This window comes from Myxine glutinosa, chromosome 4 (assembly GCF_964187855.1).
Source record: "Myxine glutinosa chromosome 4, kmMyxGlut1.1, whole genome shotgun sequence".
Lineage (NCBI taxonomy): Eukaryota > Metazoa > Chordata > Myxini > Myxiniformes > Myxinidae > Myxine > Myxine glutinosa.
In genome coordinates, this window is record NC_136264.1 from 61,697,068 (window position 1) to 61,712,798 (window position 15,731).

Sequence of the window (15,731 nt, forward strand, 5' to 3'; positions counted from 1 at the left end):
CAGTTCCATATTTCCAAAAGTGCTGAATAGAAAAAATTGAGACATGGCTCATTGAAAAGAACTCTCAATGGGGATTAAAATATATAAATGATTACGTCATAGGTCACGTGGTTCGGCCGCCATCTTGGAAAAACCGAAAAATTTAGAACCTCTATATCTCCAAAAGTGCTGAATACAAAAAATTGAGACATGGCTCATTGTAAAGAACTCTCCATGGGGAATAAAATATGTTAAGGATGACGTCATCATTCACGTGGTTCGGCCGCCATCTTGGAAAAACCGAAAAACATCACCTCTGTATCTCCAAAAGTTATGAATAGAAAAAATTGAGACATGGCTCATTGTAAAGAACTCTCCATGAGGAATAAAATATGTAAATGATGACATCAATCACGTGGTTCGGCGGCCATCTTGGAAAAACCGAAAAACGTTGCACCTCCATATCTCCGAAAGTACTGAATCGAAAAAATTGAGACATGGCTCATTGTAAAGAACTCCATGGGGAATAAAATATGTTAATGATGACATCATAGGTCACGTGGTTCGGCCGCCATCTTGGAAAAACCGAAAAACTTAGCAGTTCCATATTTCCAAAAGTGCTGAATAGATAAAATTGAGACAGGGCCTTCTCCAATGCTGCTCCCACCCTCTGGAACTCACTACCTCACACCATCAGAGACTCGTCCTTACTCACCACATTCAAAACATCACTCAAGACCCACCTGTTCAACACTGCATTTAACATTTAACCCACAGCATTTAACCCCTGACTATCTCTTCTCCTTCCCCTTCCTTTTGCTTTGATTATTTACCTATTGATTTTTGTCTTTTTGCACTTGTTTTTTGTACTCTGTCAAAGCGCCTTTGGGCTTCTTGAAAAGCGCTATATAAAATAAATGTATTGTTATTATTATTATTATTGTAAAGAACTCTCCATGGGGAATAAAATATGTTGATGATGACGTCATCACTCATCAGTCACGTGGTTCGGCCGCCATCTTGGAAAAAAACAAAAAAAAATGCACCTCGATATCTCCAAAAGTCCTGAATAGAAAAATTTGAGACATGGCTCATTGTAAAGAACTCTCCATGGGGAATAAAATATGTTAACGATGACATCATCGGTCACGTGGTTCGGCCGCCATATTTGTCCTAAATGGCCGATAAAAAAGTAAATTCCGGCAAGTCCTCGGTCTCTGACCGATTTTTCATCTGTTTGTCTGTCTGTCTGTTTGTCTGTCTGTTTGTCTGTCTGTTTGTCTGTGTCTGTCTGTTTGCAGCACTGCGTCTACACCGTTGCACGTAGAATCGCCAAACTTTCCAAACATATTGGTCTTGCCCAGGAATAGACTGTACCCAATTGATGATGTCATCGGTCACGTGGTTCGGCCGCCATCTTGGAAAAAACAAAAAACTTTGCACCTCCATATCTCCGAAAGTACTGAACAGAAAAAATTGAGACATGGCTCAATGTAAAGAACTCTCCATGTGGAATAAAATATGTCAATGATGACGTCATAGGTCACGCGGTTCGGCCCCCATCTTGGAAAAACCGAAAAACTTAGCACCTCCATATCTCCAAAAGTGCTGAATAGAAAAAATTGAGACATGGCTCATTGCAAAGAACTCTCCATGGGGAATAAAATATGTTAATGACGACGTCATCGGTCACGTGGTTCGACCGCCATATTTGTCCTCAATGGCCGATAAAGTAAATTCCGGCAAGTCCTCGGTCTCTGACCTTTTGAGCTGGGAAGCTAATATTTGGACATGACAGTGACCAAGTGATGTGGCTATCAAGGATATTTTTGATTTATTGATTAATCGATTAATTGATGAATTACTTATTGATTAATCAATTTATTATTTAATTTTTTATTAATGACATTTGATTAAATTTCTATAAGATACATCTTCGGATGAAGCACGAGTGGTTTTGTTATGTGATTAGCCAATTGATTAAGAAAATATTTTGTGATATTGTTTTATTGATTTTAATTATACAATTAATCAATCAATTAGTTTACACCTCTCACTCCCAATGCAGCCTCTATGAGCTGCACTGCGGTATTGCCGGGCGCTGTAGGCGCCCCGGCAATGCCGCGCTGGAGGATATTTAATTATTTGGCATGGGGGCGGTGTACTTTTAATGTATGTGTACTTGTTGTACACCGCACCTTTCCTGTGCCATCTCCAGGCATTGCAAATCGTCATTGCTGGGCACCGAAGGGGGCTCGGCAGTGACGCACGCTGAAAGGGAGTACTCAGTTTTCACTCTGTTTGTTTGTTTTCTTTCTTGTTGTACACCGCTCCTTTCCTATGCCATCTCCAGGCATTGCAAATCGTCATTGCCGGGCACCAAAGGGGGCTCGGCAGTGACGCACGCTGAAAGAGAGTACTCAGTTTTCACTCTGGTTTCTTGTTTGTTTGTTTTCTTGGTTGTCCGGGCGATATCTCAGCCATCCTTTGAGCTAGGAAGCTGAAATTTCGGCACAGTAGTGAGCAAGTCCTTTGTCAAATACGGTATTTTTTGTTTTTTGAATAATCAATTAATTGAGGAGTTATTTAATTATTAGCGTTTAATTAAGTACTTATTTAATTAATTAAATTTCATTTATCTTCTGACCATTATTAACTCAGGCACCTTTTGAGTTAGGAAGCTGATATTTGGACATGCCAATGACCAGGTGATTTGGCTGCAAAGGATATTTTTGATTTATTAATTAATCAATTAATCGATTAATTATTTAATTATTCGATTAATGACAAAAAAAATTTTTTTTTTTAAGTTACAGATTCTGATGAAATAGTGGTAGTTTATGTGTTCTCTGACCAAATTGATTAATAATTTAATTTTTTTATGATTATTATTTATTTATTTTCATTATTAATCATTTATTTATTTTCTTTCTCATTTGGCCAATATCTCAGGCACCTTTTGAGCTGGGAAGCTAATATTTGGACATGAGTGACCAAGTGATGTGGCTATCAAGGATATTTTTGATTTATTGATTAATCATTTCATCTATTAAGTATTTATTGATTAATCGATTAATTATTTATTGAGTAATCAATTAATTATTTAATTTTTTATAAATTACTTATTTAATTAAATTTCTAAAAGATACATCTTCGGATGAAGCACTACTGGTTTAGTTATGCGATTAGCCAATTGATTATGAAAATATTTTGTGATAATCTTTTATTGATTTTAATTATACAATTAATCAATCAATTAGTGTACACCTCTCCCTCCCAATGCAGCCTCAATGAGCTGCACTGCGGTATTGCCGGGCGCCGGAGGCGCCCCGGCAATGCCGCGCTGCAGCATATTTAATTATTTGGCATGGGGCGGTGTACTTTGAATGTATGTGTACTTGTTTTCTTTCTTGTTTGTTTTCTTGCTTTCTTGTTTGTTTGTCCGGACGATATCTCAGCCATCCTTTGAGCTAGGAAGCTGAAATTTCGGCACAATAGTGAGCAAGTCCTTTGTCAAAAACCGTATTTTTTGTTTTTTGATTAATCAATTAATTGAGGAGTTATTTAATTATTAGCGATTAATTAAGTACTTATTTAATTAATCAAATTTCCTTTCTCTTCTGACCATTAACTCAGGCATCTTTTGAGTTAGGAAGCTGATATTTGGACATGCCAATAACCAGGTGATTTGGCTGCAAAGGCTATTTTTGGTTTATTAATTAATCAATTAATCGATTAATTATCTAATTATTCGATTAATGACTAAAAAATTTTTTTTTTTTTAAGTTACAGATTCCGATGAAATGGTGGTGGTTCATGTGTTCTCTGACCGAATTGATTAATAATTTAATTTTTTATGATTATTATTTATTTATTTTCATTATTAATCATTTATTTATTTTCTTTCTCATTGGGCCAATATCTCAGGCACCTTTTGAGCTGGGAAGCTAATATTTGGACATGACAGTGACCAAGTGATGTGGCTCTCAAGGATATTTTTGATTTATTGATTAATCATTTAATCGATTAATTATTTATTGGTTAATTGATTAATTATTGATTAATCAATTAATTATTTAATTTTTTATTAATGACTTATTTAATTAAATTCCTAAAAGATACATCTTCGGATGAAGCACTTGTGTTTAGTTATGCTATTAGCCAATTGATTAAGAAAATATTTTGTGATAATCTTTTATTGATTTTAATTATACAATTAATCAATCAATTAGCGTACACCTCTCCCTCCCAATGCAGGCTCTCTGAGGTGCACTGCGGTATTGCCGGGCGCCAGAGGCGCCCCGGCAATGCCGCGCTGTAGGATATTTAATTATTTGGCATGGGGGCGGTGTACTTTGAATGTATGTGTACTTGTTGTACACCGCTCCTTTCCTATGCCATCTCCAGGCATTGCAAATCGTCATTGCCGGGCACCAAAGGGGGCTCGGCAGTGACGCACGCTGAAAGAGAGTACTCAGTTTTCACTCTGGTTTCTTGTTTGTTTGTTTTCTTGGTTGTCCGGACGATATCTCAGCCATCCTTTGAGCTAGGAAGCTGAAATTTCGGCACAGTAGTGAGCAAGTCCTTTGTCAAATACGGTATTTTTTGTTTTTTGAATAATCAATTAATTGAGGAGTTATTTAATTATTAGAGTTTAATTAAGTACTTATTTAATTAATTAAATTTCATTTCTCTTCTGACCATTATTAACTCAGGCACCTTTTGAGTTAGGAAGCTGATATTTGGACATGCCAATGACCAGGTGATTTGGCTGCAAAGGATATTTTTGATTTATTAATTAATCAATTAATCGATTAATTATTTAATTATTCGATTAATGACAAAAAAATTTTTTTTTTTAAAGTTACAGATTCTGATGAAATAGTGGTAGTTTATGTGTTCTCTGACCAAATTGATTAATAATTTAATTTTTTTATGATTATTATTTATTTATTTTCATTATTAATCATTTATTTATTTTCTTTCTCATTTGGCCAATATCTCAGGCACGTTTTGAGCTGGGAAGCTAATATTTGGACATGAGTGACCAAGTGATGTGGCTATCAAGGATATTTTTGATTTATTGATTAATCATTTAATCGATTAATTATTTATTGATTAATCGATTAATTATTTATTGAGTAATCAATTAATTATTTAATTTTTTCTAAATGACTTATTTAATAAAATTTCTAAAAGATACATCTTCGGATGAAGCACTAGTGGTTTAGTTATGCGATTAGCCAATTGATTATGAAAATATTTTGTGATAATCTTTTATTGATTTTAATTATACAATTAATCAATCAATTAGTGTACACCTCTCCCTCCCAATGCAGCCTCAATGAGCTGCACTGCGGTATTGCCGGGCGCCAGAGGCGCCCCGGCAATGCCGCGCTACAGCATATTTAATTATTTGGCATGGGGCGGTGTACTTTGAATGTATGTGTACTTGTTTGTTTTCTTGTTTGTTTGTCCGGGCGATATCTCAGCCATCCTTTGAGCTCTGAAGCTGAAATTTCGGCACAGTAGTGAGCAAGTACTTTGTCAAAAACGGTATTTTTTTTTTGAATAATCAATTAATTGAGGAGTTATTTAATTATTAGCGATTAATTAAGTACTTATTTACTTAATCAAATTTCCTTTCTCTTCTGACTATTAACTCAGGCACCTTTTGAGTTAGGAAGCTGATATTTGGACATGCCAATGACAAGGTGATTTGGCTGCAAAGGCTATTTTTGATTTATTAATTAATCAATTAATCAATTAATCGATTAACTATTTAATTATTCGATTAATGACAAAAAAATTTTTTTTTTTAAATTTACAGATTCTGATGAAATGGTGGTGGTTCATGTGTTCTCTGACCGAATTGATTAATAATTTATTTTTTTATGATTATTATTTATTTGTTTTCATTATTAATCATTTATTTATTTTCTTTCTCATTTGGCCAATATCTCAGGCACCTTTTGAGCTGGGAAGCTAATATTTGGACATGACAGTGACCAAGTGATGTGGCTATCAAGGATATTTTTGATTTATTGATTAATCATTTAATCGATTAATTATTTAATTTTTTATTCATGACTTATTTAATTAAATTTCTAAAAGATACATCTTCGGATGAAGCACTAGCAGGTTTAGTTATGCTATTAGCCAATTGATTAAGAAAATATTTTGTGATAATCTTTTATTGATTTTAATTATACAATTAATCTATCAATTAGTGTACACCTCTCCCTCCCAATGCAGCCTCTATGAGCTGCATTGCGGTATTGCCGGGCGCCAGAGGCGCCCCGGCAATGCCGCGCTGTAGGATATTTAATTATTTGGCATGGGGGCGGTGTACTTTAAATGTATCTGTACTTGTTTCTTTTTTTTCTTACCTTCCTGCTCTTTTATCATTTTCCCAGTTGTCGACGTATATCTGTTGATATTTATTTCCTGTTTTTTGCAATTGTTGGGGCTGTACTCGTTTCGGTTTCTTGTGTGACGTCTTCCATTTGCACGTTTTTGGAATTTTTTTTGTGTGTGTTTGTGTGTGTGTGTGCGTGTGCGCGCGCGTGTGTGTATCACATAATAGTCCATCTAAAGAATGCACAAATGGTTGGTTTTTGTTCTTTTATACTGCCTTTCTCCCATGTTTTCTTCTCTATATTCTTTCTCTCGTACATTATCTTGTTAATTTTTGAGTCTCTGGACATGCATGGTGTGCAGGTGCAAGTTGCCGAGAAGTATTTTTCAAGCACTTCATTGGTGTTGGAAAATACTCGGCTTACAGGCCAACCCTTGCAGCACCAGTTGGAGATTGCACGGGTAAGAAATGAGGTTTTTGATTTACGAGTGGCTGGCGATGACAAAAATCTGATGAATTTGCATTTACCGGGACAATAATGGATTGGACTTTTTGAGGGGTTGTTGTTTTTGTTATTTGTGCAGACAGAACAATTTAAAATCCTGCATTGTATGCTGGTAAACGGTGCGACGCGTGAAGCAGCACTCGATTATATGGCTGCTATAATCAACCGCAACATTAAGAAAGCACAACTGCAGGTGAGACCTTTTATTTATTATTTGCGAAAATCTAAGATCTTTCAAGTATATTGGTTGGTCATGCGCGTTATTCTGGTGTGTTTGTTTCTGGACAGCGTCTGTCTGTCAATTGTCTACAGGTTACAGTTTTAAACCGATCTTCACGAAACTTCACGAAATGGTAGAGTTGGTCATAAGCAAAAATGCTTATTGATTTTGAGGTCAAAAGGTCAACATATGCCAAAGGTCAACAATTTTGTGCAATTTATAAAATCATCAATTTTCATCCGATTGACTTGAAATTTGAAGAGGATTTGCATATTTGCCCTTTGAATTAAACCACCAATTATTATTGAGGTCGAAAGGTCAAAAGGCCAGGTCAGGTATGGGAGCATGCACCAGAGCAGCGCGTCGCTGCATCCACTTTCCCGTCGCTGCACCCACTTTCCCTTCGCTGCATCCACTTTCCGATGGTACTCCAGGGACCTCCGTCTGGTCATACCCCAGGCTGATGCCTGGCTCATCCCTATCTCCTTGAGATGCTGATCAACCTGCTGCAACCACGAGGCACAGGATGGCCCATTGGCCTCCCCCACTCACGAGGCTCCCTTGCTGAGAGTATCTGGTGAGCTGGATCAACGTACGGAAAACGAGCCACATGTCCATACAGCTGCAGCTGACGCTCACGGACCATAGAGATAACAAATCTCATCTGAGTCTCTCAGCAACTGCTCGTTGGACACAAGGTCCAACCAGCGGTAGCCAAGGATTCTCCAAAGAGACTTTATTCCGAAGGAGTTAAGTCTCATTCTCTGGCCGTTGGTGAGGGTCCAAGTCTCGCATCCGTAGAGCAAGACTGGAAGCACCAAGGACTTAAAGACTCTGACTTTCATCCTCCTGCATAGATACCGACAGCGCCACGCCCCATGATCCAGTGAATCCATGACTCCCCAGGCCTGACCCAGACGTCTATCAACCTCTGGCTCCCAACATGCGGAGACATGAATAACACTGCCATGGTAAGTGAATCTCTTTGTGTCAAAAGGTCAACATCGGCTGAATTTCTAAAATCGTCAATTTTCATCTGATTGGCTCTAAATTTGAAGAGGATTTGCATATTTGGTCATTTAATTCAACCACCAATTATTTTTAAGGTCAAATTTGTTTTACGGATTTCGCAAGTATCATGCTCTTAACGACATCTTTCTTGTTTATTTATTTATTTTCTTAGCCAGAGTGAGCCTTATGGAAGAGCATGGCAGAACTGACAGTGGTCTGAGCATTAATGGAATGAATGAAGAAATAAATGAATGAACGAACAACAAAGGAGTAGGAGGAAACACTGAAACAATTTGGTACATGGCGGTAATAAGGAACATGCATCAGAATTGCGGATGATAGAAGATGGCGGAGCACTGCTTTTTTGAAGTCCTGGAGGGAAGAGCAAGACAACAGCCTCTGGAATGTGATTGCATAGATGGGAGAAGCGTCCCAAAATCAGCAGAGGTCTGAACTTCAACCTCGAGATGATAATCAGCTCACTTTGGGTTATTTATTGCATATAGCCACAGCTTGTGGAGGACCTTGAACACAGAACAGACTCAGACATTTTTATGAGATGCCAAAGTTCCTCCTTTGAATCAAATCAATTCGTCGTTGTTGCACACTCAACCTCACCACCAAGCTTTGTCTGAATCCATCCAAAACGTTTTGAGATATCTTGCTCAGACAGATAAACAGACGGGTGAAAACGTAACCCCCATCCACCTTTTGTGGTGGAAGTAATAAGAATAATTGTGCATGCTTTTAACAAGTAAAGAATAAGGCATGCTTCGCTGGGGAGACAAAATACTTCTGTGAAGTTTTAATTTCATTTCCAAAAACCAAAATTCTGTCTCTGAGCCTCTTCCATGGACTCTTCCAAGGGGATGGGGTCCAAGCTTGGCTCACCCAGCTGGAAGTCTCTGTCCCTCTTTACACTTTTCCTCAAAAGAAGTATTTTTTTATTTTTTATTCCCCCCCGAACCTACATTAGTCATAAACTGTTATGATCAAAACCATCTAACTTTTCAATCTTTATCTCCGCCACCAAAGGTGGATGGAGGTTATGTTCTCACCCTTGTCTGTCTGTTCGTCTGTATATTTGCCTGTTTGTGAACAGGATATCTCAAAAGGTTGTGGATGGATTTGGACGAAATTTGTTGAACAGGATGGGTATGTGACAAGGAAGAAATGATTAAATTTTGGTGAAAATTCGGATCAGAGAATTTTTAAGTGATTCTTCACCATTGAGTGATGGGGCTAAAACCGATATGTCGTAGGATATCTCAAACAGTTATGGACGGATTCGGATGAAACTTGGTGGACTGGTTGGGTGTGTGACAAAGACGAATAGATTTGATTTTGGTGAAGATGTGAATCTGGATACGGATACGACTATTTTTTTTTAATTCTTCAAGTGATTTTTCACCATTGAGTAACCGGGCCAAAAATGATGTATTACATATTTCAAAAAGTTGTGGATGACTTTTGACAAAACTCTGAGGATGAGTTGGTTCGGCGACAAGAACAAGCCAATTCTATTTTCAGTCAGGTCCAGATCCAGATCCGTGGGATACAAAACGTAAAATGTTCAGCTTGGCAGAGGTATGCTCTCTACCGAGTGTTCTAGTTTTGATATGGTTCCAGGAGGAAACATGTTTTTATTAAATCTTACCTTGAGCAGTTTTGTTGGGATTAATCATGATTCCATTTTTTCTGTTGGAGTGAATCTGAAGCTGACCTGAGCTGCTACCTTTACAGCTTTGCTTGCTACTTATTCACCTCCATGGTCTGTACTTCACTGGATAATGCAAATATTGTTTGACTTTTTGAATATGTTTTTTTTGTAATTGTATTTATACTGGTTGTAAATTCCTTATTTCCATCTCCAAACATTAACAGTTTTTTTGCATAACTCCCCTCTTTCTGCAGTCTGACGACAGACTGGTTGCAACCGATGCCTTTATGCTCAACTTTTTGTGGGTACTACAGCAACTGAGCACCAAGATAAAGCCGGAGACTGTTGACCTCATGTACCTGTTCCACCCGCACTGCCGCCTGGCCATCCCGCTTGACGAAACTCGTCTACGTGCCTCACTTGAGGAGTACTCATCTTGGATTGAACAGCTGCGTGAGTGCATCTGGCAGAGACAGAATTTGAGAGGAGGCTTGACATTGATTATTCCCAGAACCACACCTTATTTTGAGAGTTTCATTCTAAATATTCCTTGGTTCCCAATCTATGAGGGGTGGTCAAGAAGTTTTGCAATTTAGGGGTAAAGCAATATAGCCAGGGTTCCACTTTTTTGGTAACAAAGTAGAATGCTTGTGTATTTGTTTGTTCATTTAGCCTGGTGTTGTCTTAGCCGTAAGGTGGCTGGCTTGAGATCTTAGGGTCTTGAGTTTGAGCCCCTGTTGAGTTGTTTAATTAACACCAGGTGGGTTGAGTCAGCCCATCATCCTTTCGATTTTGGCAAAATGCATACCAGTAACAGGGGCAATGCATCAGTGGAACAGCTGTCGTTCCAGAAAGATGATTCAACCAGCAGCCACGGGCTGCATACGGAACGACAACAGTTAATTTTACTAACTAGTGAGATACCTGTGCTACGCACGGGTGGGAGGCCAGAAGCAAACAGGCAATGCAGATATGGCGAATGCTAAAGCATGAAACCAATAAATTCCACATTCCTGTAGCACCTTCAGTCGCACGTCAGACATGGACAGCAAGTTCGTGAAGGACTCCCATGAAAAACGTACCCGTTCGCAAACAAACAAGTACGTTCATGTATAGAAACATCGTTCACGTATAGAAACATCGTTCACGTATAGAAACATCGATCATGGGTCCATGGCGAATCTGCATCTGGTGATCCGCAAAGTTCACGTTCAGAAAGTAGAAACCATCACGGCATGTCGTCATTCACTTGAACTCGATATCTCTTTTTTTCATTCCAAACAACATAACTCCAATCACAAATTAATCACAAAATAAACTTTTAACAACATTGTTAATGTTTCCTTCATTGTAAAAAACTACCAAGTCAACAGTTAAAAGGATTTTGAGCCGATAGGTGTTACGGCCTTGGCAAGATCGATGGAGACAGCGATCTGTTAGCTTATACACCGCCCAAATAGCTATGTGGAATTATCTCATGTAGAGATTAAACCCACGTCGTTTGAACTTTGGCTGAGGTCATTATTTACTTTTAATGATTTTTATACATGAATCAAAAAGAAGATAATTGGTTTTGGGTTGTCCTTTCCGCATATCTCGTAGGATTGTGAATTGGAGAGACGACCGTGATGGCCGGGAGGGGGATGGCATTCTCTCAAGCAGGGATTCAACCCATGTCCTTATAAAAGGTCTTTGTCCGAGGTCACTGAGTCCGATCGGTGCAGCCGATCAGTGCAGCTGTGCAGCGATCGGTGCAGCCGTTTTTGCGGTACCCGGGAAAATAACGTTATGTGCGAGTCCAAACCTGAAAATGCTGGAGGCCAAAGCTGAAATTGGAAAAACAATATAGCCTATTCTACTCCAGGAGATCCCAGGATTACCCACCCAAAATATCGCTGCGATTGGTTCAGCCGTTTTTGTGGTACCTTAGGACGGACGGACGGACATTTGGTGAATTATAGTAAGATGTGATTCCATTTATTGTTTCAGTGAGAGTTGAAAGTATGGTGGCTGAGAAAATTAGATTTTCAACAAATTGAGAAACGGAGTGTCATAAATCCTTCACCACAGAAGGTTCCACAGCACCAGAAAGTAATTGATGCATGGTGGGAGTGTATGGCACAGAAGCCCCTTCATATGCTACCATACCATGGACCAAGGAGTTCAAGCATGGGAATGAATGAGAGCCTTGAGGATGAGCCCCGGTCAGAATGGCTTCCAGATGCTATTGATGAGGAAACTGTAATGGAAGACCTGCATATCAGGGTCGCATAAATAAGCCCTGAGTTTGGCATTTCACATGTAAGTGTTGTGACCAGTATTCACGAACATGTAGACATGCCCCAGGTCTCTACAGGTTGGGTTCCTCAATATCTCAGCCGTCAGGATTGACACCAGAGGATGGCCTCAAGTAGTGAGCTCCTTGACCTGTATGAAGCAAATTCAGTCAAACATATTTCCCAACTGGTGACAGGAGATGAGACCTGGTTTCATCACTGGGTCCCCGAGTCAAAGATGGAATCAATGCAGGTGAAGCACAAAAATTTATCCAACCAACAAAAAGTTCAGAACTCAATCCTCTGCCGGTAAGATCACAGCCTCTGTTTTCTGGGATGCCAAAGGGATTCTGCTGGTTGACTACCGGTCATGAAAAAAACAAACCCAATACTATTATGATGGCCTAATGCAAAAACAACACGTTATCCATGATAAATGATGAGGAATGTTGATTTGAGGTGTGCTCCTGCTCCCTGACGATATGTGTCCACGAATCCCATGTTGCACAGATGTCTAGTCACACACGTGGTTTTGAGCAACTTTAGCACCCTCCATGTAGTCAAGATCTTGTCCCAAGCGACTATTTTCTGTTTCGAAACCTGAAATTCCACCTATGAGGGCACCGTTTTCAGGATGAAGAGCTGAAGGAGGCTACTGGGCCATGGCTTGAGGAGCAGTCAGAAGATTTCTACAAGACTGGCATTGATTTTGAGGGACAAGTGGAGTAAGTGTCAAGGGAGACTATATAAAAAAATGAAACGTGATTTATGGTTCTGCCTTTTCATTATGTACTCAGTTTGCAAAACTTCTTTACCACCCCTCATATTTTACAATGTTAGCTTTTACTTTTTTTATTTGCTCCTATTGTGCTGGAGAAATTCTGGCAAGGATAAAATCAGAACTTTGCTGATTGTTGTGCTTTGTTCTGTTTGATATATCTGGCTTGACATAGTCTATTTTGGCTTAATTCGTTTCCAAGATGCATGTCTTTTGCTCCTGACTGTCCATCCCATTTGGCAGTGTCAGATTGACTTGTATGATGGTTTAATGTTTCCTTCCTATGAGATCAGGAGGAACCTCATGCTGCAGCCCTGTAAGTGGGTACAAACTCCAAATGTCCTGCAGGTTCTGAGGCAGGGAAATATGCAGAAGTGAAGTTTCCTACCAAGTGCTTCTTCCTCACCCTGCATTGTCACCATCTGTCGGTTTTACCTGCATGCAGGCGCTACACGCGTCGTTTGCGTGAAATTCGTGACCTCAACAGGTAGGTTGACAAGAGATATGCAATTTGTCTCTTGTTTTACTTGGTCGAAAGTGTAACTTTACATGATACACATACGTCATGGCTTGTTCCTGTCACCTACACAACTCATCCACCAAGTTTCATCCGAATCCGCCCATAACTTTTTGAGATATCCTGCTCACACAGACAAACAGGGGTGAAAACATTCGGTGGTGGAGATAAAAATGGTTAGAGTTATCTGCCGTAAAAGATTACAAAGCGCTGATGTTTCGGGCTTAACCCTTTGTCGAAGCAAAAGAGGAAGTTCCCTTTCTTTTGAGATCCTGTAACACCCACCCACCCGCTTACCATAATTTAGTCATTTCCTGGGTGAGTCCAGAAAATGCACTTAGCCTGTGGACTCTCTCACGATACCTAGTGGGGAGGAGGATGATGTGTTTGGTTTATTATTGTGGCCCATGCCACTGATCTGTTAGTCATCTTGTAACATCATTTTCAGTAATCCTATTCCTACTTATTGGTCTCGACCCAAAGGGGATGTGAGACTATTGCAGAATGTGTGCGTGTCTGTGTAGCTCTGTCCGAGCCGTAACTTTTCACCATTTGAGCTTTTGTCATCAAATTTTCAGCAAAGCTCTCTTATGAGAATATGGAGAAGACAAATTAATAATTTGGTCAAAAGGTCCGTCATGTAAAATCGTCAATTTCATCAAATTGACCTGAAATTTCATCAATCAGAAATTTCACCACACTGGTTCACCAATCAAAAGCTAGAAGCTGATTGTTTTTTTAATTTTTTTAATAATTAAAAAGGTCAAAGGTCAGTCAAGGTTGCATAAAATAGTCAATTTTCATCCAATTGATGTGAAATTTGAGTATGGTTTGCGTATTGGGTCATTGAAGCCTATTGCTATTGATGTCAAAAAGTCAAGGTCGCCTAAAAAAAACATTTTAAAAGCATTTTTCGTCATGTTTAGCACACCGAAGAAGATTGAATGCAAATGGGCACGAAAGGCCTTTGCATTTTCAGATGCTTTCTAGTTTTGGTTTGGTTTTGTAAACTTGTAAATAAAAAATAATAATAAAAAACCTTGATCTTTTCTCCCCCCGTTAATTCACCCCATATCCACTTTTTGAAATTCAGACTTCTTTCCTGGAAGTCCTAGCAGTGTCCATGTGTTTTATACCTGTCCCACCTCCCCCCCGCCCTTTCCCGTGCCTCCTCTCCCCCGCCCCCCAAGCCCTCTCCCTCCCACAGATCTCCCGATGTCCCTGCTCTCAAATGTTGTACTTGTGTGCTTCCCTCTCTCTCTCCACATCTTGTCTCCAGCTCCCTTTATCTTATGTTTTATGTGTCAGTTTGTCTTTTTGTGATTAATGTTGGCTCTTACACGAGCCTCGATCTTGTATACCAAAAAAAAACAAAGTTTTTGGCAAATTCACATTATTTTGTGTTAATTGCTCGTGTTAAAAGGTGTTAAGGATGATTTTGTCAGTATGGTCTGGGCATAATGTCGTCTGCCTCAAACTCGTGCCTGTTTACCGCTCCGCCACGCATTACGATGTGTAGCTGTGGCAATTTTCAGTTGTCTGTCTGTCTCTCCTCTTTCTTTACTTCTAATCATTCGTGTTTACATCGTCATCGTAGTTGTATTTTTGGAACAGAAAAAAACTTTTTAGAAATGGTTTAAGGAGTTCAAATTATCCATTTATTTTTATCCCTTCACATTTCCCATGGATGCTCTGCTTCACAGAATAAAGTATCTTAAGGATTTATTCGACCGGTGAATTATGCACAGGAGCTTGGAGCAGTTGAAACCCAAGGAAGCAGAGTTAAAGGACACACTCACAGCTTCACGCCACAAAGAGCTCGTCAAACGTCTGAAGGCTCGCCTCAAAGTAGGCCACATGTTCTACTGAATCATGCCTAATATTTTTGCCTAGTTTTCGATGCAATCTTCATTTTTGTTGCCTTCCAGGTTCTACAAATTATACAATGTAGAAATAATGCAAATTCGTTCTGGTTGGAATGTCATAACAGCTTATTTTAATAATATCGATTGATTAATGAGATCTTATTTTGAGTCCCATTTTTATTATCTGCAGAAGCAAGTGCGTGCCAAGGCTGCTGCTGATACAGTTCTGTTGGATGAAGCTTTCCTTCGCCGTTGCCTTCATTTCTACGGAGGGTTCATTTGCCGTCTTTTCACAATCGTCGATCCTATTAACCCCAAGTATGCTGTTAACTTGCAGAATACTGCTACGAATGGCATGTCTATTTCAGTTCAGCTGCAAAATTATACACGTCTGTCATAGTTTTGTCTGATATTGCGTGGTGCAATATTTTGCATATTGCCTGAGTGTAAGATTGTGAACTTGATATAGAGGCATCTTCAGCAACAGGGTCCTGGAAGGAAATTGCGTTGAATTATCTGACAATCTTCGAATGATGGATGGAATCCGTCTATCGAATGCTAA

At 39.1% G+C, this 15,731-nt stretch overlaps 1 protein-coding gene across 3 annotated transcripts in view; it reads left to right on the forward strand.

Annotated features, from left to right (window-relative positions):
- Nucleotides 1–15,731, forward strand: part of UBE4B (ubiquitination factor E4B) — a 167,722-nt gene that overhangs the window by 89,009 nt on the left and 62,982 nt on the right. For all 3 annotated transcript variants that reach the window (XM_068112397.2, XM_068112398.2, XM_068112396.2), the window contains 6 exons: nt 6,700–6,798; nt 6,922–7,035; nt 9,988–10,186; nt 13,136–13,274; nt 15,053–15,152; nt 15,360–15,487. In XM_068112397.2, the coding sequence (XP_067968498.2) occupies nt 6,700–6,798; nt 6,922–7,035; nt 9,988–10,186; nt 13,136–13,274; nt 15,053–15,152; nt 15,360–15,487 (779 nt within the window). The remainder of the gene's footprint in view (nt 1–6,699; nt 6,799–6,921; nt 7,036–9,987; nt 10,187–13,135; nt 13,275–15,052; nt 15,153–15,359; nt 15,488–15,731) is intronic.